The sequence below is a fragment of the Psittacula echo genome, assembly GCF_963264785.1.
Source record: "Psittacula echo genome assembly, chromosome: 4".
Taxonomy (NCBI): Eukaryota; Metazoa; Chordata; class Aves; order Psittaciformes; family Psittacidae; genus Psittacula; species Psittacula echo.
The window spans coordinates 33838390-33862138 of record NC_137738.1 but is presented as its reverse complement, the minus strand read 5'-3'; the positions used below and the strand labels follow the sequence as shown (position 1 = coordinate 33862138).

Sequence of the window (23749 nt, the reverse complement as noted above, 5' to 3'; positions counted from 1 at the left end):
GGATAGCCAAGGGACACATTCAAATGCACCTGCAAGAGCTGCTTTCTTTCCAGAAATTTTAAAGAAGTCATTCTTTCTGTATTTCATCAACAGAAGAGTATGACTCAACAAATGTTTAGAACAAACTTGCGTAATTTGATCACAGGTAAAGAACATATCCTTTCTGCTAAAGAAATCAGCAGACTTTTCAGTGCTGTATTCCTCCAATTTCATATTTGAATCTCCCTTGTGCTGTATATGGAATCATCATATGAATACCTGAATAATACAACACTTTCAGCTGTTGCTAATGGGGTCCACGGAACTGCTCAAGGACTAGATGCTAATTATGAGGTTGCCCCACACTTGATGTCACACTTTGGTCCCAGGACCTGAATGCCCACAAGGAACTGGAAGGCACTTAGTACACTCCTGATCTAGTTTCATCAGAGGGGAACCCAGCTTGCGTGCACTGAAACTGCCATGCCCAGCAAACCACGGCACAGCAAAGAGAGATGACTGGAAGAATTGCTTCAAAAGCCTGGTCCAAGCCAAAGCACCAATGCTGTTTGATGCTAGGACTTACATCACAGTTTCTGCTATACCTCTAAACTTCTTGTGGAGAAAGCTGGGGTTTGCTTGTGAGTCCTGTCCTATGCTTCTTTGGGAAGAATAAAACAAAGCTATTTCAGGCAGCAACGTACTATGCTGCTGAAGCTCCGTTCCAAATGAACATACAACTATGCAGTGAGTTATTTTTTGATATTGCAGTAACAGCAGAGTTGTACTGGAACAAATGCATGGGTAGGAAAAGAATGGGCAATACTGCTGCATTTACCTACAGAATGAATGACAAGTGCAGAAGTGTGTGCTCCTATGGAAATCAGTCTGGTTGAATGACAGTGAGAAAGATAAAGATGTTGTTTATAATATTTACCAGTATATAAGGTGAAGGCTTAATAATTCTGTCCTCCTTAGGACAGTAAGTAGAAATTGCTATCTAGCAACCTGAACAACAATTTTAACAAGGTGACTCTAAACAGAGCTCAACAGCCAAAATTTTCAAGAGAAAGATGAATTTTCTTTGGCACTTAGGAAAAGCTCCATGAGGAACAACAGGTTTTTCTGTAAAAACAATCTAGCCAAAATGCTCTCCTGCTACAAACCAGAGTGCATTTTTAATATCCAGATTTCATTTCTTAAATCTCTGAATTGTGGGAATTTTTGCCTGATAACAGGATCTTTATCATGCACTCGGCTTTGTTAAAGGCTATAAATTAATTAGGACTTCATACAATGAGAAGTCCCACGTGGCTTGAACAGAAACAGATAATACAATCTTTAAGTGGTACATGCTCAGTTTATATTTATAGACAAAAATTTTACCTTCTCATCCAAACCTGAATTCAAACACTGTACAGAATCACTACAGAGTATGAGGTATTTAACCGAGAAGCTACAGTCTCAATGAGCACTACAGCCCAGTAGTGACCTCTAAGCACTGAGTTGAAGATTTTCTTGGTTTCACTTTCAAAACTCCCACAGGATGAAAGAAAGTTCTCCCTCCTCAGGTAACAGATACTAATTCCAGCTTGCTCCTAATTTTTGATGGGCAAGGTTGGCACGTTCTGTAGTTCAGCACAAAGCTGGAGATGTTCTCCTTGACTCCTGTCCCACAGAACTTCCATGCAAACAGGCAAGGTCCAGATAGTGACCCAAGAGCATTGCTGTGGGGTTGAGCACATGGCTAGGCTGATGATTACATTTTAGAGCCACTCATGAGGTATACAGAGGAGTTTTTGTTCTATTCAAAGCAGAGGGAAACCACTGGAGTTCCAGCGTCTTAGATCTAAACACCACGGTCATCGCAGGGAAACTGCAGCCACTTCAGTTAGTGTCCAAACAGGGAAGCAGCTTTATCAATGCTTTAGATGAAAACCATGATCCAGCTGGTGACATCTAAGTTAGTTGTCAATTTAGCGTATAATTAGTATCATTGATATAACATCCCTGAGAACACCATAAGCTCTCTGTGAGTCACTAAAGCTGCTCTCACCACTTACTATAACCATCTATAATCATCACATGCACTCAGCACAATTGTAAACCCAGAAGCCTACTAGCTTAGACTGAGGAGATCGTAAAATTCAAAGCACTAAGAGCTTTTGATAGAACAGATTACTATTTGTAAACAACAGAATCTGAAACAGGTAGACTCTCAGTTCTCAGGGTCAAATAGGTTCCATTCCTGAGAATTATACAGCCCATTACCAACAGGATGGGCAGATGCAAACTACTTCCTTGTGATCACATAAACCTTCACTAGATCACCACTGTAATATTTACAAAGTTCATAAGTATTATGTCAGAGAATTATGATTTCATGCTACTCTATGATTGCATTTCTCCTAGAGGGATGGGTCTTTGATTTTTAAGCTCCAGAGGCAGCTCTTACATTTCAGCACAGCAACCTGTTGGGGATTTATAGGTACTTCACAGGTATTTAATGAGGCTTACACTGTAAGTGATCTAAACATCTCTTGTTCACAGAATCCTGAAGCACATCTAGTAAAGCTGATGGAGCCTGAGACACCTTTAAAGAAATACCAAGTGAACTGAAATAATCAGCCTGCCTCTGTCCCAGCTTTGCTGGTGAATACAAGGCACACATATACACAGAATAAACAGTCCTTGTTTTCCTTCTGTTTCCTCAGTTTCATGGTGCCTTCAGGCTGGGCAGTCATGACTCACTCATATATATGTAAGTTTTTAATCATTCTAATTCAATTTTTTTTTTAATCTAAAAATCTCATTTTCTAGGGGAAATAAAAGTAGTATAATGAAGACATGAAAGCAACATTTTAAGATGGTATATTTAATACTACTATATAATGACATCTTAAAAAACAAAAGTCTCCCTCTTGGAAAGTATTTAAGTGCCTAAATGTCTTTGAGCACCTGGAACCCCACAAAAAGGTTTATATTTGCAAAGGTACCTATTAGGGTATTGTAATTTAATAGTCTTTCAAAGTCAGATGAATTATACATACACGCAGCCTTGAATCTGATGCATTTGCCATCTGTCACCTAACAGACATAAAATTCTCAAGCATTTTGGACAAGGTTTTCCTAAAATTAGTTGAATTTAATTAGAATGAAACACTTATCTAGTTTCTTCAGTTCTCTCCTTTAAAACCAGATACCCACATGCTCCAGCAAAAGGAAATGAGGCATGAAGGAAAGAAACATCTGCATGATGCTCTCATTTATAACTTAAGTGAGCAGTGGCTTTCTCACTTTCAGGGATCTGTGCTGTTTATAGGTGCTTATTCAGATATACTCTATATTTAATATGAACCTTCGAGTGGTAAAGATTACTTTCATTTTCACAAACGTTTATATGTACAGCATGTGCCTCTGCAAACCTGTACAGTCTAAACTGGAATATTTTGGAGTCTAATTCTCCCTTCACAGCAGGAGAGATACTGCTGTTTAGCAGATCTTTTTCAAGTTTAAATCTACATATGCAATTGATCTACAAAGCCTCTTTTGTATCAAACAACTTTTTTGAGCTGTAAATGCTTGAAGAGTGCTGCTGCTGATTGCTGTACCCTTTGCTGTTGGTGAAATTTGGGTCATGCTCATAAGGAACAAATATCTTGGAAAGAAGCAGGAGGCACAGACCCACTGGAGGAAGCCCTGTTTTGTAATTCTGCTTCTTCCTAAACATTACCAGCCAGTCATGACTACAGTCAGGCTCATGGGATAGGAAATCCTATTGGCAGAACCCACTATGGCTGTTCTACATAAAAGCTAGTTTTAATCCATCACTCCTGAAGGCATTTAACTTCCTCACATTCTTACTTACGAAGGTTTTAATTACTCAGACTAATTCAGAAAAGAAAAAACAATTTTGTTACCCCCTCTTCTTTTCTCATTTCTTCATTTTATGTATTTTCCAAATTTTTTTAACTGAAAAAAAAAAAAAAAAAAAAAAAAAGGAAAGAAAAAGCTATGATATTTAGGGACTGTGTGGCCGTGCCAATAGTACTGGTGCTGAGAGCTCTGACCTTCCTGTTCCATGCTATACCGTGCAGAGTACAAGTTAGGAAGCACAGTCACACAGAAATCTGTCTAGTATCATGTCTTTTGTCAGTAAATACTGAAAGCAGTGCTAACAAGAACATACGGCTTTGCTCCCATTACTTGACATAATAAATACTTCATACTGGCTTCCAGCCTTCTTTGAATGTAGGTAGGCAGCAATAATCTAGCACTTTCACTTAAAAAATGAAATTAAGCTGTCAGAAATATTCTCTCTGTGCCAAAAGTTACATGGAAGCTCACTGACAGCAATCCTCACTGTTGCTCACCTCACTTGCCCTGGGCCAATGGGGTTTTGCCTTCACTTTTGTACTTTGAGTTAAACAGCTGTCAGGCTTAACTTATTTGTAGAAACTAGCGTGGACAAATTAGTTCCTACTGGGAAATTCAGAGCTATTAGTCAGAGGGGTAAGTAGCCTGAATGAGAGAGAAATGCAATCCAGCAAAATCACAAAGCAGCTTCAACTTTTAGATCCTGTGACCCACGCTTGAGAAAACAACAAACAGCCTGCTGTAGCAGCCAAGGGACGAGGAAAGCAGTTGTCCTGTGCTATGATGAAGCAAGGAACTGCAAACACAGAGATGCCCGTTCTTGATGAACAGATACATACGATGGAACACTGAGTAGTTTAAAATCACATCTAAATTTGAAGACTTCCTAAAATACTATTTGTTCGAATTTTTTTTCCCCAGTATAATCTAACACTACAGATTTAGTTAAAATATAGTAAGTAATGACACATGTTAGGTAATCACACTTTACATAGAGTGTTAAGTAATAAATTTGGGGTAGCAAAAGAACCCCCCCCTTCTCCAAAGCTCTTTCAGATCAACACACCTCAGATTTATATAGAAAAAGAGGGAATACCCAATTTTTACCTTGGGTGAAAAGTTCTGGGTTGTTAAAAGAACAGAAATTAATCTCTGGCACGTGTTGACATCAGAGGTGTCATGCAGTCCTTCCTCAGACACCGTGCCCAGCAGCAGATGGCTTTTCCTGGTAGGGAAGGCTCTGAGAGTTGAGTTCAGCTCAGTCTGGGTACTTTGCGGTTCTGCTCTTGGTTGAGAAGTCAGATAATCACTCTATTATAGGTACTGTGCATAAAGTACTTTTCCTTTTTATGTATTACATCCAGTACTACTTAAGTGGTTATTTGCACCATGCTGTCCTGCCAGAACAAATTTTCTCTTGTACATTCCAAACAAAAAGATCAGCACGCCAGTATTGCTCCAAACTAATGTTTCTTTGAAAAGGCTTTCTTAGGTGAAGGAAACCTGAAAATAACTATTTGGCCACTTCCCTATTTTGACTATACTCAGAAAAGGTGATGTGTCTGCCTGCCACCAACTACTGTAACTCTACCCTGTAATTAGAGGTAGCTTCATTCTTCTTTTGGTCCCTCAAATTGAGACATTCTAAAACAACCTGGACTTTTAAGTCATCAGAACTATCTCAAAATGATTTCGCTTAATATTGGAATAGAAATTTAGGTACTATACTGCATTATGCAAACCCACATTGTCCAGGAAGGAACAAAAAGAGCTGCTGTGGGCAAAACGAACACTGTCTACCTTATCTGCAAAAAGTGTAAGGCTTTTGAGAAGGAAAACAGAGTAAAGTGGTTGGTCAGGGAACCGAGAAGATAGGAGCCATGTTTTACTTCAGCAATATCCTTATTTAAAAATACTTACTTAAGTTTACTTCAGCAACAGAAAGATACTGCCACTGTGATACAAATTAATATATGCCCAATAGAAGTCCTATAGATAACACCAAGAAAGTGAAGAAAGCATTCAGCTGTTAAACTCTGAAGCCCCATTTTCCTGCTCCCACAGTGCAGAGGTAACATTTTTTGTGTATGTTTTTTTAGAACATTCCCTAGAGTGAGGTAGGATTTTGGAGGGTGGTAGAGATGTATTTGTGCACTGTTATGTACTGTAAGATAGAAGCAATGCAAGAAATATGAATGACAAGCTAGGACAGAAATAGAGACTGCAGAGGCTGTCCCGATCCTTACCTTTCAGAGTTGCTTTCTTAAGTACCTTCATTGCATATAGCTGACCCGCATCAGATCCTTTGATCTTCCTCACTAGAAATACCTGTAAAAAGCAGATGAACACTGAACTTCCAGTTACAAGCCTTGCTGCACTTGATAGAGGAAAAAATACTACAGTTCATGAAATCTAATGAAAATTGTTAGCTGAAAGTATTTCATATCTATCTCACCTGTAATTGGTTGAGCTGGCTCTGGAAATTTTCAGTTTTAAGCCTTCACCGCCTCACAAAGAATATATGCTCAACATTATTAATTGACGTTACACATTCAATCGAAGATGGGCAAACAGGCAGAATCAGGGCACACACTTCTCTTCGTATTCTGATCAGCTTTACATGAAAATAAGTTATGTCTCATTTGTGCTTAAGAATGTGCAGTGTCTTAAAATTGTTACCTTCAAATTAAGGAAAAAAAACCTCAAACAATTTATTGTAATTTATGCCATAAGTCACGAATGGTGACTTGCCTAAGATGCAGTTGAAGCAAAAATTCATACAGCTAAAAAATCTGTTTGTCCATACTTAACAAAAAGCAGGACTATGACTAACATATATGCTATAACAAAGGTAGTTTTCCCTGTTATGGTTTCCTCTGATATATCTTCTGAAAATGTAAATTTGTAATTGAGATAAAATAAAATTGTAGCTAAAACTGTATCCTCTTTCTTTTACTTCATCCAGCTCCTTCTTATCTGCCCCTAAGTGCATCTGAGCACTGGAGGGGTAGTGAACAAAGGAATGGGCAATTTATTTTGGTCTTCATTAGACTTTCAGTGTTTTAAGAATTGAAAATAAAATAAACAAGTTTTTTAGCTGATTCCCAGGACTGACTCTGTCTGCTGAAGTCAGAAATACCAGACAACAGTGTCTCTTTTTTTATTTCAGCACTTGTGATACTGGACAGAAACGGAAGTAAAGCCAAACACAGAAAGAAATATAAGCCCATGTACATAGCATATACTTATAAATATATAAATTAACAAAGGCTGGATGAAATTATGTAGCTCATGAATGTCTACTTGGATTACAAAAATCTGTGGCAATTATTTTATTCATTGCTTGTTCAGGAACCATGCAGCTTTGTTAACTGTCTCCACCTGGAATATGAAAAGCCAAAAAGAGAAAGGAGGAAGTCTCTTTCTAGCACACTATTTTCAAGTTGAAAAACTCTTCCTCTTGAAAAAAAAATACCTGCAAACAGATTATGATATTTTTTTAGAATACCCTTTGAGGAAAGCTTTGTGGGAAGGGAGAACAACTTTTAACAAGCAGGTAGAGAAGCTGAAAAAAAAACCCAAACCAATGTAAATCTCTCTGAACACTTTAACCAGGGCTTTCAATCTGACAGCATCACAGCTACAACACTTCAACAATATGTTCTGATACTTTTTTGGTGAGACCTTCCTTCTCAAGGTGTTTCCTGTACATGAGATATGAACAGTTCCTCAGCCAAGTGGCCCTAACTAGCTGAGTTTGGGCACACATTGCTTGTTCTCATCTCCTCTTTCCTAGTTTGATGAACATACAAATATTTCTGATGCTTACAACTGCAGAAACAAATGATGAAATCTGGATACAACAGGAGCACATATGACTGCTATAGGGATGCTGGGGAGGGACTATTCGTTAGGGACTGTAGTGATAGGACAAGCGGTAACGGGTTAAAACTTAAACAGAGGAAGTTTAGATTAGATATAAGGAAGAAGTTCTTTACTGTAAGGGTGGTGAGGCACTGGAATGGGTTACCCAAGGAAGTTGTGAATGCTCCATCCCTGGTGGTGTTCAAGGCCAAGTTAGATAGAGCCTTGGGTGACATGGTTTAGTGTTAAGTGTCCCTGCCCATGGCAGGGGGGTTGAAACTAGATGATCTTCAGGTCCTTTCCAATCCTAACTATTCTATGATTCTATGAACTGTTTTTCATTAACTTTCATGATAAATTAAGATCAGCTGCTCCAGCATTAACAGGAAGTCAATTCATTTAGAAGTTTGGCTAGACAGAGAAATATTGGGATATTTTTCTATCCAGCCCAAGTAAAAGATTCATTTGTTGCATTATACTGAAAGCAAGGAGAAAGACAAAAGCAAGCTTGCCCAAACACTAGATTTTCACAGCTGTATTGTTACTCTGCAGAAATGGTTATGGAATCTTTATACAAAAAACAACGCAAAACTCCAAACATTTAAAATAATTATTTTAAGCTGTACTGCATATGGAACAGCACAGCATGCTGCACCTGCATAAATACTGGGCTGCAGTATCTTCCATGCAATCTTGCAAAGCATGTAATACTCATATCGCTGTAATAAGCACAATTATCAACTGACGCTACTAGTCACTAGTCAGCTGTTCCCTGTAGCAGAGGATTCCCTCCAAAACAGATGACTCAAGAACACTGTGTGCTGTTTCAGAGGACATCAAAATAATCATCAACCAAAAAGGAAACAGAACAAATGAAAAAGCATTGCATTGCAAAATGATATCATCCTTCTGATTCTTCTTAAAGGTAAAGTTTCATTGCTCTTGAAACCACCAAATGGTCCTGGAGCACCTACTTGACTGGTTATATCAGCTATGCTATACTAGTTTGCCAGAACAGCACAGGCATGTCGCTGAGCATGACTTTCAGTTTTCTAGTTTGAAAGGCATGCAAACACCTCAGGTTATCAATACCTAATAACTAACAAAACTCCCTTAGCTGGAGCAATGGGAGTATAACCCAAATCCCAACCTAAAAAGTTAAGCAAGTGTTGCGACTTTCAAGAGTGTTGCGACTTTCAAGAGTGTTTCAAGCGCCCCCCCGACACCAAAGACATCTTCCCTAATCCTGCAAGAAACTATTTAGGCCTCAGCCGAATAACTTGAAAACCCACTGTTTTTCTCCTTCTTGTACTGAGTCATACAGTAAACCTAATTTTAAGTTGTTTCATTTTTTATAATTTTCAGTATTTAAACCAAGTATCATTACTGTGCTCTTGAGAAATTCTCTAGATCAAATCTTGGTCATGAACGCAAACATTCTTGGTATCACTCATCTCAGGGAACTTCTAGCAGACCTGCTTATCAATATAATTCTAGAATAGCCAGAAAGTTGATAAATACTCTCAATATAGATTCTTTCAAGAATAACACTAATGCCCTTGATTCATCATCAGGTTGCTCAGCTTTGTGCTGACTACCACATCAACTTTCAGGTATAAGACAGTTCTTCAAGTTAGCCAGAATGATCCACTACTGAGTCGAAAGCTGGGAAATATTTTCTTAAAACTCCACAAAATAATAGACTTAAAATGATAAAGACTTCAATGCCTGGTTTAAATTAGGCTCACTGTTCCACAGGTTTCAAAGTTTTATTTAAACCATGGAAAGAGTTTAAGACTGAACTGACTCCTCCCTCTTTCTCTCCATCTTTTCTTCCTATTCTCATTTTCAACTGACATGTTCTGCTGAAGAAGAATTGTCTCTGGGATTAAGAAAAGACTTAAGACAGAAATGCTGTTTCTCAGAAATCAGCTTGTGGTCATACAGGTAGGGTTTTTCCCTCCCATTCTCTCACCAAAACGATTGCTCTCTTCAGCACTGGGGTTTGACTCCAGGGTCCTTTCAACAAAGCATACAGGCTGCTAAGTGAGAACTGAAGAGCAGTCTGAGACTTTGAAATGTGCTTGAGATCCCATTTCCCTCAATGGGAATTAGACAGCTAACTTATTTAAGCCTCTGAATGTTCCTATTTTCATTCTCCAACTAGGCAGCAGTGGTGCATTCACATCCCTGGTGTGCAGGTCAGAAAGAGGGAGGTGGGGTGTCTTATTTTTTTAGAGAGTGATGCTCACTAATGCTCACTTGTGCTCATCAGACCATGTCCAGAGACATAAGCACCAGTTGCTAAAGTGCTTTATACACACACACACACAAAAATCTATCTAAAGCACAAAAATGTTATTAAAAATAAGATAGAAGAGGTTTGGGCTTGCTTGTCTGCCTTTGCAATGTAATTCAATTTAGAAAAATGTTACTGGTGTAAATGAACTCAGAGAAAGGACATGACATTTTCAATATTGCTCTAGGTTATTAGATGGCATTAAAAATTACCTTTCCATATGAACCTTGTCCTAATACTTTCAGCAGTTCAAACTGAGAAGGATCTGCTTTTTCAAAACCTTCCTTCACATGATGACTGATGTCTATTTCCTTCACGATACCTTCTTCCTGCAAAGGAAACAACAAAAAACAAAATCCCCAAATCAGAGCTGTTATCCTAAGGAAACACGCAGTTTATGAAAATCTCATCTTCTGTGATGCTACAATCATGCACGAAATTTTGAAAAAAGAAACAAATGCTTGTCCAAATTTTCCACGTGGCTGCTACTGGCTGGGGAAGGTAACATCATGACATCCAGGCTTGCTGCTTCTGTTTATTTACCCTCAAGATACAACTAGGTATAGAATATGCAAGCTGAAACACAAAAATATGCCCATCACAGACCTTGCTAGCAGAGTGGCACGTACTCAAATCTGTACTGTAGAGGCTCCAGCACACTTGTTTTAACAGACTTTCTCATTCTCCCCCAAAGCATCACTTAAATCCATTTTAAACAGCTCCCTTAGTCTTAAGCAGCAATTCTTCGTATGAGCAGACAATAAAGAAAAGGCGTGGCTAGAAGCATTTCTCCCTATTTACCTCAAAGAATGGAAAGTAACTATCAGTAACCCTCTAAATAGAAAACAAATTAACAATTTATTAATAAGGATTTATAAAGATGTGAAAATGGGATGGTGGTGGGAGGAAGACAGACAGATACTTTCTTGCTTGCAGGAATTAGCTTTAAATGCTTTGGATTTTCCAGGTTCTTTTGTTAAAATATTTCTACTGTCAATAGACGCGCCAGTTGAAGTAGGACTTTCATCTTACAAACTGTGACATATGGCAATTGTTTTAGTGGTTTGGTTTACCTTATTTTGGCTTGTTCCTCCAAAAAGAGAGTGACTAGGTCATGTAAGACCCAGAGTGACTACACAGAGTTTGCAGCAACCCAGAAAGTCATTGAGCTGAAAAGAAACCTGGAAGAAAGGACTTGCTCTTCAAGGACACAGTGGTGAGAAAAGAGAATGCTTACATGCCTTTTTATTTCTGTGGTGTTTTGTACACTTACATTTGAGCTTTTTTTTTTTTTTTCCCTATTAAAACTACTTGTTCTAACTTCTCTACAAGTAAAATGTGGATTCTGAGTACAAAACCTTTTTGTTTCATCTCCCAGATTGAAAGGAATTACTCATTTAGGAATAGGTTTGAGTATTTCTTCACTCAGCAGAAATAATTGGAAACTCATAAACATTATTTTCCCATGAACTTTTCCTGCTACTGTCCTTTTCCCCCAAGAAAATCTCTCAATAAAACCAGGAAATACAACATTTGTTCTCCATTCTTAAAAATGAAGAAAGTAGAAATAATATCCCAAACCGAAAAATGCATTCACAAAAGTGTTCGGCCAAAACACATTCGTTTACTAAACAAGAATAAATTTCATTCCCTTCTCCTCCAGAAAAATTACTATCACTTTCTATCCACTGTAATTTATCTGATGCGCGGTTAGCATTGCCCGAGTTGCTTCTTATACTGTAGCTCCATCCCTCCTCATTTCTTACGCTGCCTCTTTGCACTCACGTGCTTTGGAACAGGGACTATATCCTCCTCTGGGTTTGGAAAGCTTCCTGTACTTTGTGATCATGAAATCATGGAAATATCATCATCATCTCACAGCAACTCATTTTTCTGATCCCAATTCCTCTAGCTTAAGGTTTGCCTGAAAGGAAATGCCTGAAACCAGTTTTCTCAGATTTGAAGGTTTTCAAAGTACAGAACTGCCAGGATCTCTCCTCTTGTTTATCTGGCTTTAATTGCTGTAGGAGACAAAGTATCTCTTGGATATTAAAAATATTAATGTTTTCATTTTTTTCTAGGTGAGAAAAACAAGAGTAAACTGATACAGATTCTACACACACTATTAGCTGTTTTCCCAAGGAAACCAAGTTCTGAAATGATGAGCTTTCATACTGAGTGACATGCATCTTTAGGTAAACTGCCCTTAGCTAAGAGACTTGCACACTGGTAAGAACATTATTTTGAGCTTAGCCCACCCTGCCACACTATAGCTTAGATAAAGTACTTGGACCGGATACTTAGGTAAAGTATTTGTAAGTATCTTGTTCAGTGGTTATTCACTAAGGCTAAAAATTACTCTCCATAGACTCAGGCTCTTGGATCACCTCTATACTGAAGCTTGTATGCTTGGGAGTTTGCTCTCCTGTGAGGACAGTAAGATTGGGGACTGGCTTCTGCAGGCCAGTCTCTGTGTGTGGACAACCCCCTGACAACTGTCATATGATGAAAAAATTGCATGATATTTTCCCAACTCAGTGGACCTGGTCACTATTTCATTAATTAGCCCATCTGTGTTTTGCACAGAAGCACAGCACAGCAAGGACCATCCACTGCAACCATGCAAAGCAGCACGTGGATCTGAATTCTGAAATGTATTTGGAAGACAAAGCTCTGAAAAAAAGCAGTTAACCTCAATTTTATGTACACCAGATATCTGCCTCAGATTTAGTTCTCCTTGGAGCTGACACCTTGATCTCAAAAGCTGTGGATGAGATCTACCACAAACAGCAAACCTCTTTTAAATGAAGTTAGACTGTATTTCAACCAGCTACATTTGCAAGTTTAAATCATGAGTGAGCTTCAATTTGTCCATTCACATTAGTCATCAGTCACAGGCCTACAACCTTAGGCATGTTTCTCATTGTACTATTAAATTTAATAGTACCTCTTTAGGTTCATGAGATGTGCTCAGTTACAGGAATATATTGAAGGCATTAAAGTGATAATAATTCAGCTTGCTGGAAGAACGCTTAAAAAATTCTAGCATTCCCAGAGAAACAGCATAATTAATTCATAACTTGCAATAAAAACAACACTTTAATTATATGCATCTTTAATTAAAATATCAGAAAAATATTATTTAAAAGGAATGGGACCAAACACAAAGCCTGGCAGTGTTTAGCAGAGAAGCACACATTTTAAAATTGAAAAATCTTGTAGTACGTGACTTTTCCAACCCTAACTATTCTATGATTCTATGACTGGTTGAAGGGGCTTCTGGGGGTCATCCAGTCCCAACACTCGTGCCCAAAATATCACAGATATTTGATCAGACCAGCTGTTTTTGGTCCACTGTCGTTCTCAGTGTCTCAAACAATGAGGCTTGAGCCACTTCCTATGGAAGATTCTTCTCTTTTGATTTTCCTAGCTCAGAAATGCCCACAGTCATGTCTAGCTGCCTGTTTCACAGGTCCTTGGAGGAAGCAGGATATTTTTCTAGGAAGGTAGGATTTTCTGTGGATTTCCTGTGGTCTCCTCACTAAAAATGGGCAGCAAAGCAGCACTGAAAAAAAGCATGCCAACTCTTTCTTCACTGATCATCACAAGTGACGTTACTTGCGAGCTCTCCAAGAGGCAGACAATATTTTAACTATTACGACAAATCCACTTCCCACTGGAGAAAAAAGCCAAACTGTCAGTACTTGGGACTGAAGATGAACACAGCCCCTTAAAATAAATATATGCATTTGCAAACATGCATCTGTTTGCCTTGCATGTATTTCTATGTTCTTCTTAGTTATTTTCCTGCATGAATTCTGGAATGACTTCTGCTTTCTTGCCTTAGTAGGAAAAAAGCTTCCCCTACCATTTATGGTTTTTGAAGTCTCCCTGTATTAAACTAATATGGAATGTGGTATAATTTTTCTCAGGTACTGATGATCAGAGTGAAGCCCAAACCATTGTAGCAAAAGCACCATGGGCAGATCTTACAATTATTTTTGCTCTGAATTGCATCTTAGGGACTTCTCTAACATGGATGTTTTTTACTAGTCCAGCAAATGCAGCATTAGAAATTTGCATAAGAACAATAAAACTGAGGCAAGAGATTCACAATACAGACAAAGCCTGAACACTGAAGAAGCTGTTTTGATGGAACGGGTTTCATTCTGGAATAAAACATGAGCCAACTTCCAAAGTGGTTTTGATCAGTGAAGTTGGTGGAGTCAAAAATGAATGTTCCAAGTTTGGTCTTGCAACAGCTGTGCACAGAAGCCTGGGCTCTTGCTCCCTGCTGACTTGTCCCGATGCTGCATTAGCAGGAATGCCTGACTTGATGAAGCTTAATCTTTCCTAAACTTCTCTAAATATTTATGTTTGCACAAAAACCATCATTCTGTGACAAAAGTGAGATGGATGTTCTTGGCAGCCTGAAGAAAGCACATGATCAAGGCATGGGGAAGGACTAGGGGAGGGAGGTTAATGAACTGGAATATATGATGAAAGAGGAATGGACAGTGCTTCTTTGTGGTAATACAAGAAAGACCTATTCAGGGCCTGAATCCGTATTGCATTATTCACTTAAAGGCATCCCTCCATGGCCCCCAAGTTGGCAGAAGTTTTGGACACACAGGTAACACAGTATTTGAATGGAAGAGCTATTCTGATCTCCTTTCATTTGGGACATTGAAGAAGACAGACTCTGCTGTTACTGTGTGACTGTGGATGGCACAGACACGTCTGGTTTGGTGCTTCCAGGAAGCAGCTGTTGCCTGTAGCACTGATTTCAGATCACTTCCAAGATTTCCTCATGCATCCGAGATCTTCCTTGGAGAAAGAGAGGAGCTAATGCTCAGTGGCTGCTGGAAAGCAACCACAGAAACCTCTTCCAACTGCAACAACACTTCTTGACTCACTGTCACATGCCTCAGTAGGATTGGGAAGCACAGGAGTATAGACCTGGGAATAGATTACAAAAAGTCAAGCAGGCTTTCCTGGAGTGTAGCTCTTTTCAGCCATACAGCCTCTTATCTTGCCTGCTTCACAGCCTCTCAGCAAAAAATTATGGAAGAAATACCTCCTAGAAAACCCAGAGGTTTAGCAATCCCTTTTGAAGTCTTGTCTAGCTCCTCCCCAACAGATTTCTAAAGAACAGAGCTGAGGACATCCTCAAATCCAAAGACCACCTTAATTGTGCCAAATATATTTCAACCACATACAAAAACCTTCCTCACCAAGATTTCTTGAAATGGTCTGAAGCATGTGGAGAGAGGTCATTCTAGAATCAGCTACTTTTAGCAACGATCAATTTTATACAACCATATCTATGGGAAAAGATTATGGCATTAATGTACGACCATTATTGCTTTGCAAAATCAGTAAGACAGGATTCTCATTTTTATTCCTTGCCTGGCTATCTCCCCAATTGCACTAGATCAAGACTGCCATGCATGTATGGCTGTAAAGAGCAAGCTTAATTTTCCAATAAAATATGTGCAGTTCTGATGTGCAAGTTCTCCAGTCTTCAGATCTGCTGGGCATGTTTTAGGGCCTAAGGTCAATTAAGAAGTGAATTAAAATGTCCAAAAGGAAATAGGAAATAATGATAATTTTAAAGAGAATTTATTGTTCTTTGAGACAATCAGTCTATAGCATATATGCTCAACAGAGAGACTTTGTTAGCAGTCCTACCATTGGCAAGGTACCACTTAATATAAACCCAAATCACAACTATTTAACTTCCAAGTAACACAGGCAACACAACATTCCAAAATAATACGGTCCATTAGGAAAGCACATTTTAAACTCTGGTAAGGGAAAAGTTAGGACAGGATATATCTGATAAAGATGAGGCCAGGTTTCCACCTCTGTTTCACAGGTTCTAATCTGGCTCAACCCACAGGAGAGTAATTTTTGTCAAGACATAATAGACTATTCAAATGCTGCTTAGTTCAGGAAATGAATTGCTGGCCTGTGTTCAGTTCTTTGAGGACAAGTATCCACATAAAAAAAAAAAGTATAGGAGCATTTTCATTAGCCTCTTCCCAGCAGTCTCCAGCAGCTGGAGTAAACTTTGAAAAAGAAATCTTCCATTTTAAATAGTTTGTAATCCAAGTTCTGGCTTTTATTGTGGTCTGGAAAGATGTAAGCTGAACAATAATACCGCAAATGGGTCTGGCTGTTTCGTTCTCTACTGTCAAATTAATATTTCCTTTAGCAACCATGAATTGGACTTATTGAGCCCTTAGAGAAGCCAGTGGAATTCACTGTGAATTTACTGGGCATTATGCTAGGTCTGTCTTTGGTTTTCAAGCATAAGGTTACCTACCTTCTCAAAAGGTCATATATAGTTAAATAATACACAATGATTTTTAGAGAGCCTGGGATTTCTTCACCACAGCTTTCACAAATGTGAATAGAAAATGTTATCTTGCACATGGAATTCTACTAAACAGGTGAAAGCTTAGTGAAAGCCAAAAACCTCAGCATAGTTTCTGGGGCGCAGAACATTATCAGGCCCTGCTAAATTCAGCACATCTTTTTCCGAAGAGAACCTATTTTACACTTTCCTTAGCACTTCTTACCGGCTCTCATTTTTTATCTTACATTTTAAGTTTCCTCTCTGCAATGCATGTCCCTACAGTTGAGGTTCAGCTGAAATCAAACAAACTAAATGTGAAGACAAATCACAGAAAGCAAAGGCAGTGAATACAATCTGCTGGATAGATAAGCAAAGTCTACGAGTTTGAAGTTTGAGTATCTGGGAAATGTGGGTTCAATATTTTGTGCTACCAGACTTCCTATGGTAAGTCCATATGGTAATTCCTTTGGTGAATCACTTACAGTTGGATTCAGATAAATAAATGCAAGTATTTACAGCGCAGGAGACAATGTTTTGAACTAATTGTCTAGGTTTACTTTGCAGTCAATAGACAGAAGCAGACACTTCATGAATAAGAGATCAGATGAAGCCACATCCTAACAGTGCACATTTCTCTCTCCTAACAATGAAGAAAGCCTAAGATAACTTGTTGAGATGAGGGCTTCTGCAGTTGCATGAGGTGAATTCATGTTTACTGCAAAATTTTGTAAAACACTTAAACAGACTACTACTGTAGTTTTTTGATGGCATTGAAGAGAGGTGTTTGCAGATCCATGTCATGAAAATGTTAACAGAACTTCCACTGAAATTAAATATTTTTCAAAAGAACTTGGATACTTGAAGCATCCGGGCAGCTACAAATACTCTAAGGTGTTGGGAATAATCCAGTTACCAGGATTTTGCAGGTCTAGTAAATTAGGCATTATTTCTATATCCTCTCCTACTTGAAAAATAAGGATATTTGCTTTTTGTTATTTCATGGGAATACTGTGTCAAATTAAGGAAAGGAAAAAAAAAAAGTGAAATTATCTCATACTGCAGTAATGGATGGAAAAATAATCTGAAATGATTCCAGTAATACATGATAATGGGTGATCTGCAAACGGATTCTCTTTCAGCTCAGACTCTGGCATCTTGGTCTTGGAGATCTTTATTTGATGACTATAGTGTCTTTACAGAGTCAGTTCCTGACTAGGACAAATATACACAACACAATGACTTTGAAGATGGATGAGGAGAACCATCTTCCTATTCAAAGTGCAGATACACATGAAGCAGAGGGAGATGCCAATTCTTGGTCTTTCAATTCTGGACTCAAATTATTAGCCAGGGTAACGCTAACCTTTATCCTAGTTCTGGTGAAAACTGCAATAGTTTATGTGGATTGGAGAGTAGAAAGAGCTCATTAAAAACAAAACCGAAAACTCTACTGAAGCAAGGGGTTAAAAAAAGCAAGCAGAACAAAAGCAGAACCATCTGGTTACAAAAAACACAAACAGTTGGCCAGCCTTACTCATACAGCAGCACTCTACAAATACTCAAATACATTTGTGAACTTTAACAGAAACAGTCTCAAAATGAGTCACACCATTAAAGGACAAAGAACTCAGCTATATTGCTCTAAGCTGCGATAAATAAGAGCAGGAACATTTTCATTAACATTTTACTTGGCATGGTTTACAGGCGTGCCTTTGGCCTTCACGTCTCAGAAGAGCTGTAAGGTCCACCACAGACTGATTGTTTCTGCTGTGGAAAAGGCAAAAGAAGAACACTTGCTGCTCATTCACTAAGGAACTAACTGCAAGTAAGTCTGGATCTGGTGCCTAGCCCTCCCAAGAGTGCCACTGCCTCCCACCACTGCAGCCTGCTCACTGCGCTGCCTGGCAGCTGCTGCAGTGTGCCAGCCGTCAGTGAGAAGTCCTAATGTGATGGCAACCCATTGTTCATGCACTTCCATGACAGGGCAAAGGTAGCCCCACATCCCTGTGTCCCAGCTTTCCCTCTGTAAAATGCAGGTAAGCCCACCTTCTGATTTTGTGGGATTACTGAAGTATAAGAGCCCTGGAAAAGCTATGAAGTGCACAGAGACTAAGATATTAGGCTCAGATAACAAAGGCAGCAGACAAAAAGGTCTATCTGTTCAGGATACTCTTCAAGAAATATAAATACTTTCCAAATAAGCACCAGTTCCCTTATTGCTGTACTCAGCTGCTTCACAGAATAGGAAAGAAAATGCCTGATGTTTTACTACTGCATTTGAGTGTGAAATAAAACCTCCAGCTGCATTAGGAAGATAAAATGCTTAAACAAAACGTATTTGCAACCATTTCCTCACCATTTCTCGATCCAAATAAAACACTGCTCACCATAGCAGGGTAAATGACACCACAGTAAGTAGAAAATGCTGTAACAAAGCTCTGGAGTATTTGCATGGCGATTTGAAAGAACTGAATCATCTTTAATATGAATAGTAAAGAAAAAATATCAGGTTTTACCTTGAAATGTGAGGAGGAATGGACAAAAGGCTGTGATAGGAGATAATCACATTCAAAAGCGTTGGGTTAGTCAGTTCAGGAAAAATACAAGCCTGTTGTTTACAAACCACTTGTAGGGTTTGGTAATTACCATCTTTTCTCTAAAAAGAATACTAGCCTGCTAGCACATTTTGCATCTTCCCATTAATTAAATTAAGCATCAGCTAAGGGTTCAACCAGCTTGTACTTCACAAACTTGAATACTGTTGCTATTACAGTTGTTATTATGTTAGGAAAAAACATGTTGTAATGAGGTTAGTTATCTCAGTGGCAGTTTACAGGCAGAGAATTAATAGGGAAACGGATTAATGTGAGGTCATTACGGAATCAGGCCAAATACAAATTAGTTTTAATGCCTCTGTTCACAGCTTGGAGCATCAGTGAAGGCACTGAATGTGAGAGAGTGATGGAGCTGAATCAGGAATGGAGATTGTAAAAGGGAAATTCTACAGACAAAATAGGACAAGATTTAGTAGCAACATGGACAGAGAAAGAACACATGGAGGGCAGAGAGAAAGGTAAGTTCAAGGACAACTGTGGTTTGTGTCTATGCTAACAGAGAAGTAAACTGAGAGAAGACTGGGAGAAAATTGTTTTGACTCTGCAAACTATCATAATAGTACACACATAGTACATAAAGTGATATCATAATATCACTGCAATAGTAAACAACTTCAAATGCAATTTTTTCTCTTTTATGCAGCAGCTTAATCCCATTTAAATACCTGGCCACCCACCTGGGCTGAGGAAAGAGAGCGCAAGCATGCTTGTATATACTGGAGAGATCTGATATATCAGAACTGCTCCCAAAACAAAGGGTGATAGCACGATGGGGACCAGGCTTTGCTGCACAGCTAGCTAAAAGCCCTGGGGGCTGAGCCTTACCCAATAACTCAACTGGGCCACCAAAATACAAATGAATACTGCAGATCCAGGCTCTGCTTATTCATGTAGACTCTGGCTTTAATGCTTTAACTTCTGCAAGAAGCGCACAGACAAAACAAAAACATTGTTACACAAACTGCCTGATGATGCCTCACCTCACGCTGGGCTCCAGTTTCATGCACAAATATTTAACAAGGAATACTGGAACTGCATATTTGTATCTTCAGCTGTGTACTTTCATTAGGTCCATGGCTAAGACCCAGGTCATTATTTGCAGAAGTACGTATTTTAGTGCCTAAGAACTGTTACCACACACAAGTACCTGTCTAAACAGATTTTCAGCAGCCTACTGGAAATCTGGCCCAGGAAAAGGCCCATTACAGTTTGTGGCTTTGTGAACTACTAAGAAACCTCTAGTTTAGTTTGTGTCCCTCAAAGATTCACATGGTGGATCTCCAAGGAACAAGCTGCTGATTACCACACATCCTCTTTTCTGTGAAGGCAAATACGGTTTACAATTACAATGTTATACAGCACAAAACAGCGGCATATATTGTGTATGTACATCACACTGAAAATATGCATATTTTAGGAATGAGAATGAACAAAATGCAGAAAATCCATTGGAATGCAAAGAAACACCTTCACCACATTGTTTGGAAGACTCCCTCAGTTTGAAGAGGTCAAAAGTTCTTTTGAAAGGCTGCACCAGTCTTGCCTTTTTGCAGAGAGTTCCAACATATAACGTGGTTTTGTATAATAAAAGTGCATGTGTGATAAGCCTGTTGGTTCTCAGCTGATTGGGATCTGATTGCTTATCATTACAGCTTCACAGCTGCAATAATTAAAAGCTTTGCATATAACACTGCAATGCCAAATTACTAAATGCCACCAGACAGATTTTCTAAATTTTAATTTTTATTTATAAAACAGCTATATATTTGTGGAAAAGAGCTATTAAATGAATACGCTCAAATACAGAAATGGATCAACAGCAGTTCAGCCAAAGCTGATCCACGGTCTACCGAAGTCTGGAAGTACTTCCAGAATAGGATTCATCCAAACATATACCTTTGTCTGAGTGAGCTGTCTAAGCTTCTGTAAGCTGACAGAGAAATGGGTGCTCTTAGGCTATGATGTGCATCAGAGAAAATCAGGCTCTTAAAACAGGACTTAGTAAATGTGCCCCTTTTCTCTCTGCTGACCGTAAAGGAAGTTTGAGATGGTAAGTTGAGATACAGATTAATTCTCCCTTCCCACCTCCCTCCATGACTCCTTTAGCATTGCATGGAACACATTATCGCAGGGCAACTAAGATGATTAAGGGAGTGGAGCATCTCCCTTATGAGGAAAGGCTGAGGGAGCTGGGTCTCTATAGTTTGGAGAAGAGGAGACTGAGGGGGGACCTTATTAGTGTATATAAATATATAAAGGGGGAGTGTCACGAGGATGGAGCCAGGCTCTTCTCAGTGGCAAACAATGATAGGACAAGGGGTAATGGGTACAAACTGGAACACAAGAGGTTCCACTTAAACTTGAGAAGAAACTTCTTCTCAGTGAGGGTGACAGAACACTGGAACAGGCTGCCCAGGGAGGTTGTGGAGTCTCCTTCTCTGGAGACATTCAAAACCCGCCTGGACACATTCCTATGTAACCTTATCTAGGTGTTCCTGCTCTGGCAGGGGGATTGGACTAGATGATCTTTTGAGGTCCCTTCCAATCTCTAACATACTGTGATACATGCGCTTTTCAAAAGATGGACAGTGCATTATACTGAATATTTCAGGCCAGCATTTGATCAATCCACCTTTTTCACTATGGGGTTTCCACAGTCTGCAACAGACAATGTGAGATGCTCCCACTGTTTTATCTTTGTGGCTCAAAGAGATTTATTGTGAAGCTCAATGGTTGTGTGTTGTAACGAGCAACCTCAGAGCCCCCATCTGTTCAGGCCTGCTAGCCTTGGCAGATACGTAGAACAGTCTCCTTCTGGCCCACTAAGGTAATCCAATCCCAAAGGATAAGTGGACTCTGAAGTCCCCTTTGCTGCACAAACCCACTACTGCTACCACCAATAATAATAATGATAAGGAAAATAACAAGGGAAGAGAATACGATACCACCTGTTGATACCCAGCCCTACCAAGCAGTGATCTAGCCCTTCTGGGTAACTGCCCCCAGTTTTACATCCTGGGCATGACGTGCTGTGGTATGGAATACCTCTTTGGTCAGTTTGGGTCAGGTGCCCTGTCTCTGCTTCCTCCTGGCTTCTCCTCCTCCCTGGCAGAGGCATGAGACTCACAAAGTCCTTGGTCAGAGTAAAATTTTAAAAGTAACTAAAAACATTGGTGTTATCAGCGCTGTTCCCAGGCTGAAAGTCAAAAACGCACCACTGCACCAGCTACTAAGATGGAGTAAAAATGACTGCTACTGCTGAACCCAGGACATGCTGTGAGAAAAAAATTCTGTAATGTAAAACACAACGAAAAGCTGATTACAAATTGAGACAAGTTTTGCATTGTTTATATTCCTAAAGTTATTTACATTTAAAACTGTTCTTTTTCATGGCCACAGTGGGACACTACACAGCAGGGTCCCACTGTGCCAAAACAGAGTTGCAGTTTGCTTTGTTAAATGCTCAGTTTTCTCAAAAACATTATTTTTGGACTGTGTTTTTTCTGATTGATTTTCAATGTTCAAAATGCTTCTTTACCCACAAAGACAAAATAAATTGACATCTGCTATCCTTGAACTTATAACTGAAACTTTCTGTACAGGGCAATATCAAAATCTTTAGTCCTCAGAAACCTTATGCTTGTGGAGATACACAGGGATGTCATCAGTGAGTTTGCGTTAAGCTATGTTCTGGATCTATCTGAAAAGTAAAGTAACATGAATTATAGCCCTTCACAGCTGCCATATCTAAACTTCCAGTTACATGAAGCAATAAGTAAAGCTGGGTGACATACAACACTGCCGTGTAAGTAGTCTTCATTTGGAGGTAAAAGTGAAGTAAAAATTCACATCAGCTTCTCATTTCTGTAACTACTTTTATGCCAACAATCTGTAACTATGCTTTGAGGACAATGATGGTTGAGTAGGTGCACTTATAACTAAGATTCCTGGAACTGCAGAGAGCAGAAGAGCAATCAAAGCCATTTTTCTCACAGTTAAGGGTACTGAAAATAGAGCCAGCCTTTTGTTCACAGGCTGGAAGTTGACCCAACATACACCAAACACAGTAAGCATTATAGGAAATGCACATTATTTCCAATTATTAACAAGAAAAAATATATTATATAAAGACATGTATACTGCGTTTTATCTGGAGCAAAATCAGAAGAAAATTAGTTGGTTTTTTTTTGAAAATTATCTAAAGACTTAAGGAGCCCATCGCATACTATCAGCCAAGTTAACTCCTGATCACCTCTCTATCAGTAGTCACCAATGAAAGACATAATCCCCTGCAGTGTTTTCTTCACCAGCAAACAAGCAAACCAGGTTCCTCCCTGCCCTCCCTGAAAACCTTTCGCCTTCCTTCCAATATGACTGCCTCAAAAATTTGGGTCACAAACTGAGTCTGGGAGAGTGCCAACTGGAGCAGCAGGTCTGCGTTGGGCAGCAGCAGGGGCTGGATGCAGCTGCAGGTCCCCGTGTGCCACGCCAGCCTTATGAAGGGCATGATGGGGAGGTGAGTGGAGCAGCTGCCTCTCAGCCTCCCGGCAGATCCCCAGCCCCAGAGAGGCTCAAATAGGTCCCCAGCTTCCCTGTGCTCAAGGAGTTGTAACCAGTCTCTTTGTCCTGGTTTAGCAGTCATTTTTTCTCCTTCTTAGTAGCTGGTGCAGCACTGTGTTTTTGACTTTCGGCCTGGGAACAGAGCTGATAACACTGATGTTTGGTCTGACCAAGGACTCTGTGAGTCTCATGCTC

General features: G+C 39.3%; 1 protein-coding gene across 1 annotated transcript in view; it reads right to left on the bottom strand.

The window, feature by feature from the left end:
- RPS6KA2 (ribosomal protein S6 kinase A2) overlaps positions 1 to 23749 on the bottom strand; it is a gene marked incomplete at both ends in the record, with an annotated part of 158389 nt that overhangs the window by 83483 nt on the left and 51157 nt on the right. Inside the window, 2 exons of the mRNA XM_080616651.1 lie at positions 6102 to 6183; positions 10231 to 10347. Coding sequence (XP_080472777.1) covers positions 6102 to 6183; positions 10231 to 10347 — 199 coding nt within the window. The remainder of the gene's footprint in view (positions 1 to 6101; positions 6184 to 10230; positions 10348 to 23749) is intronic.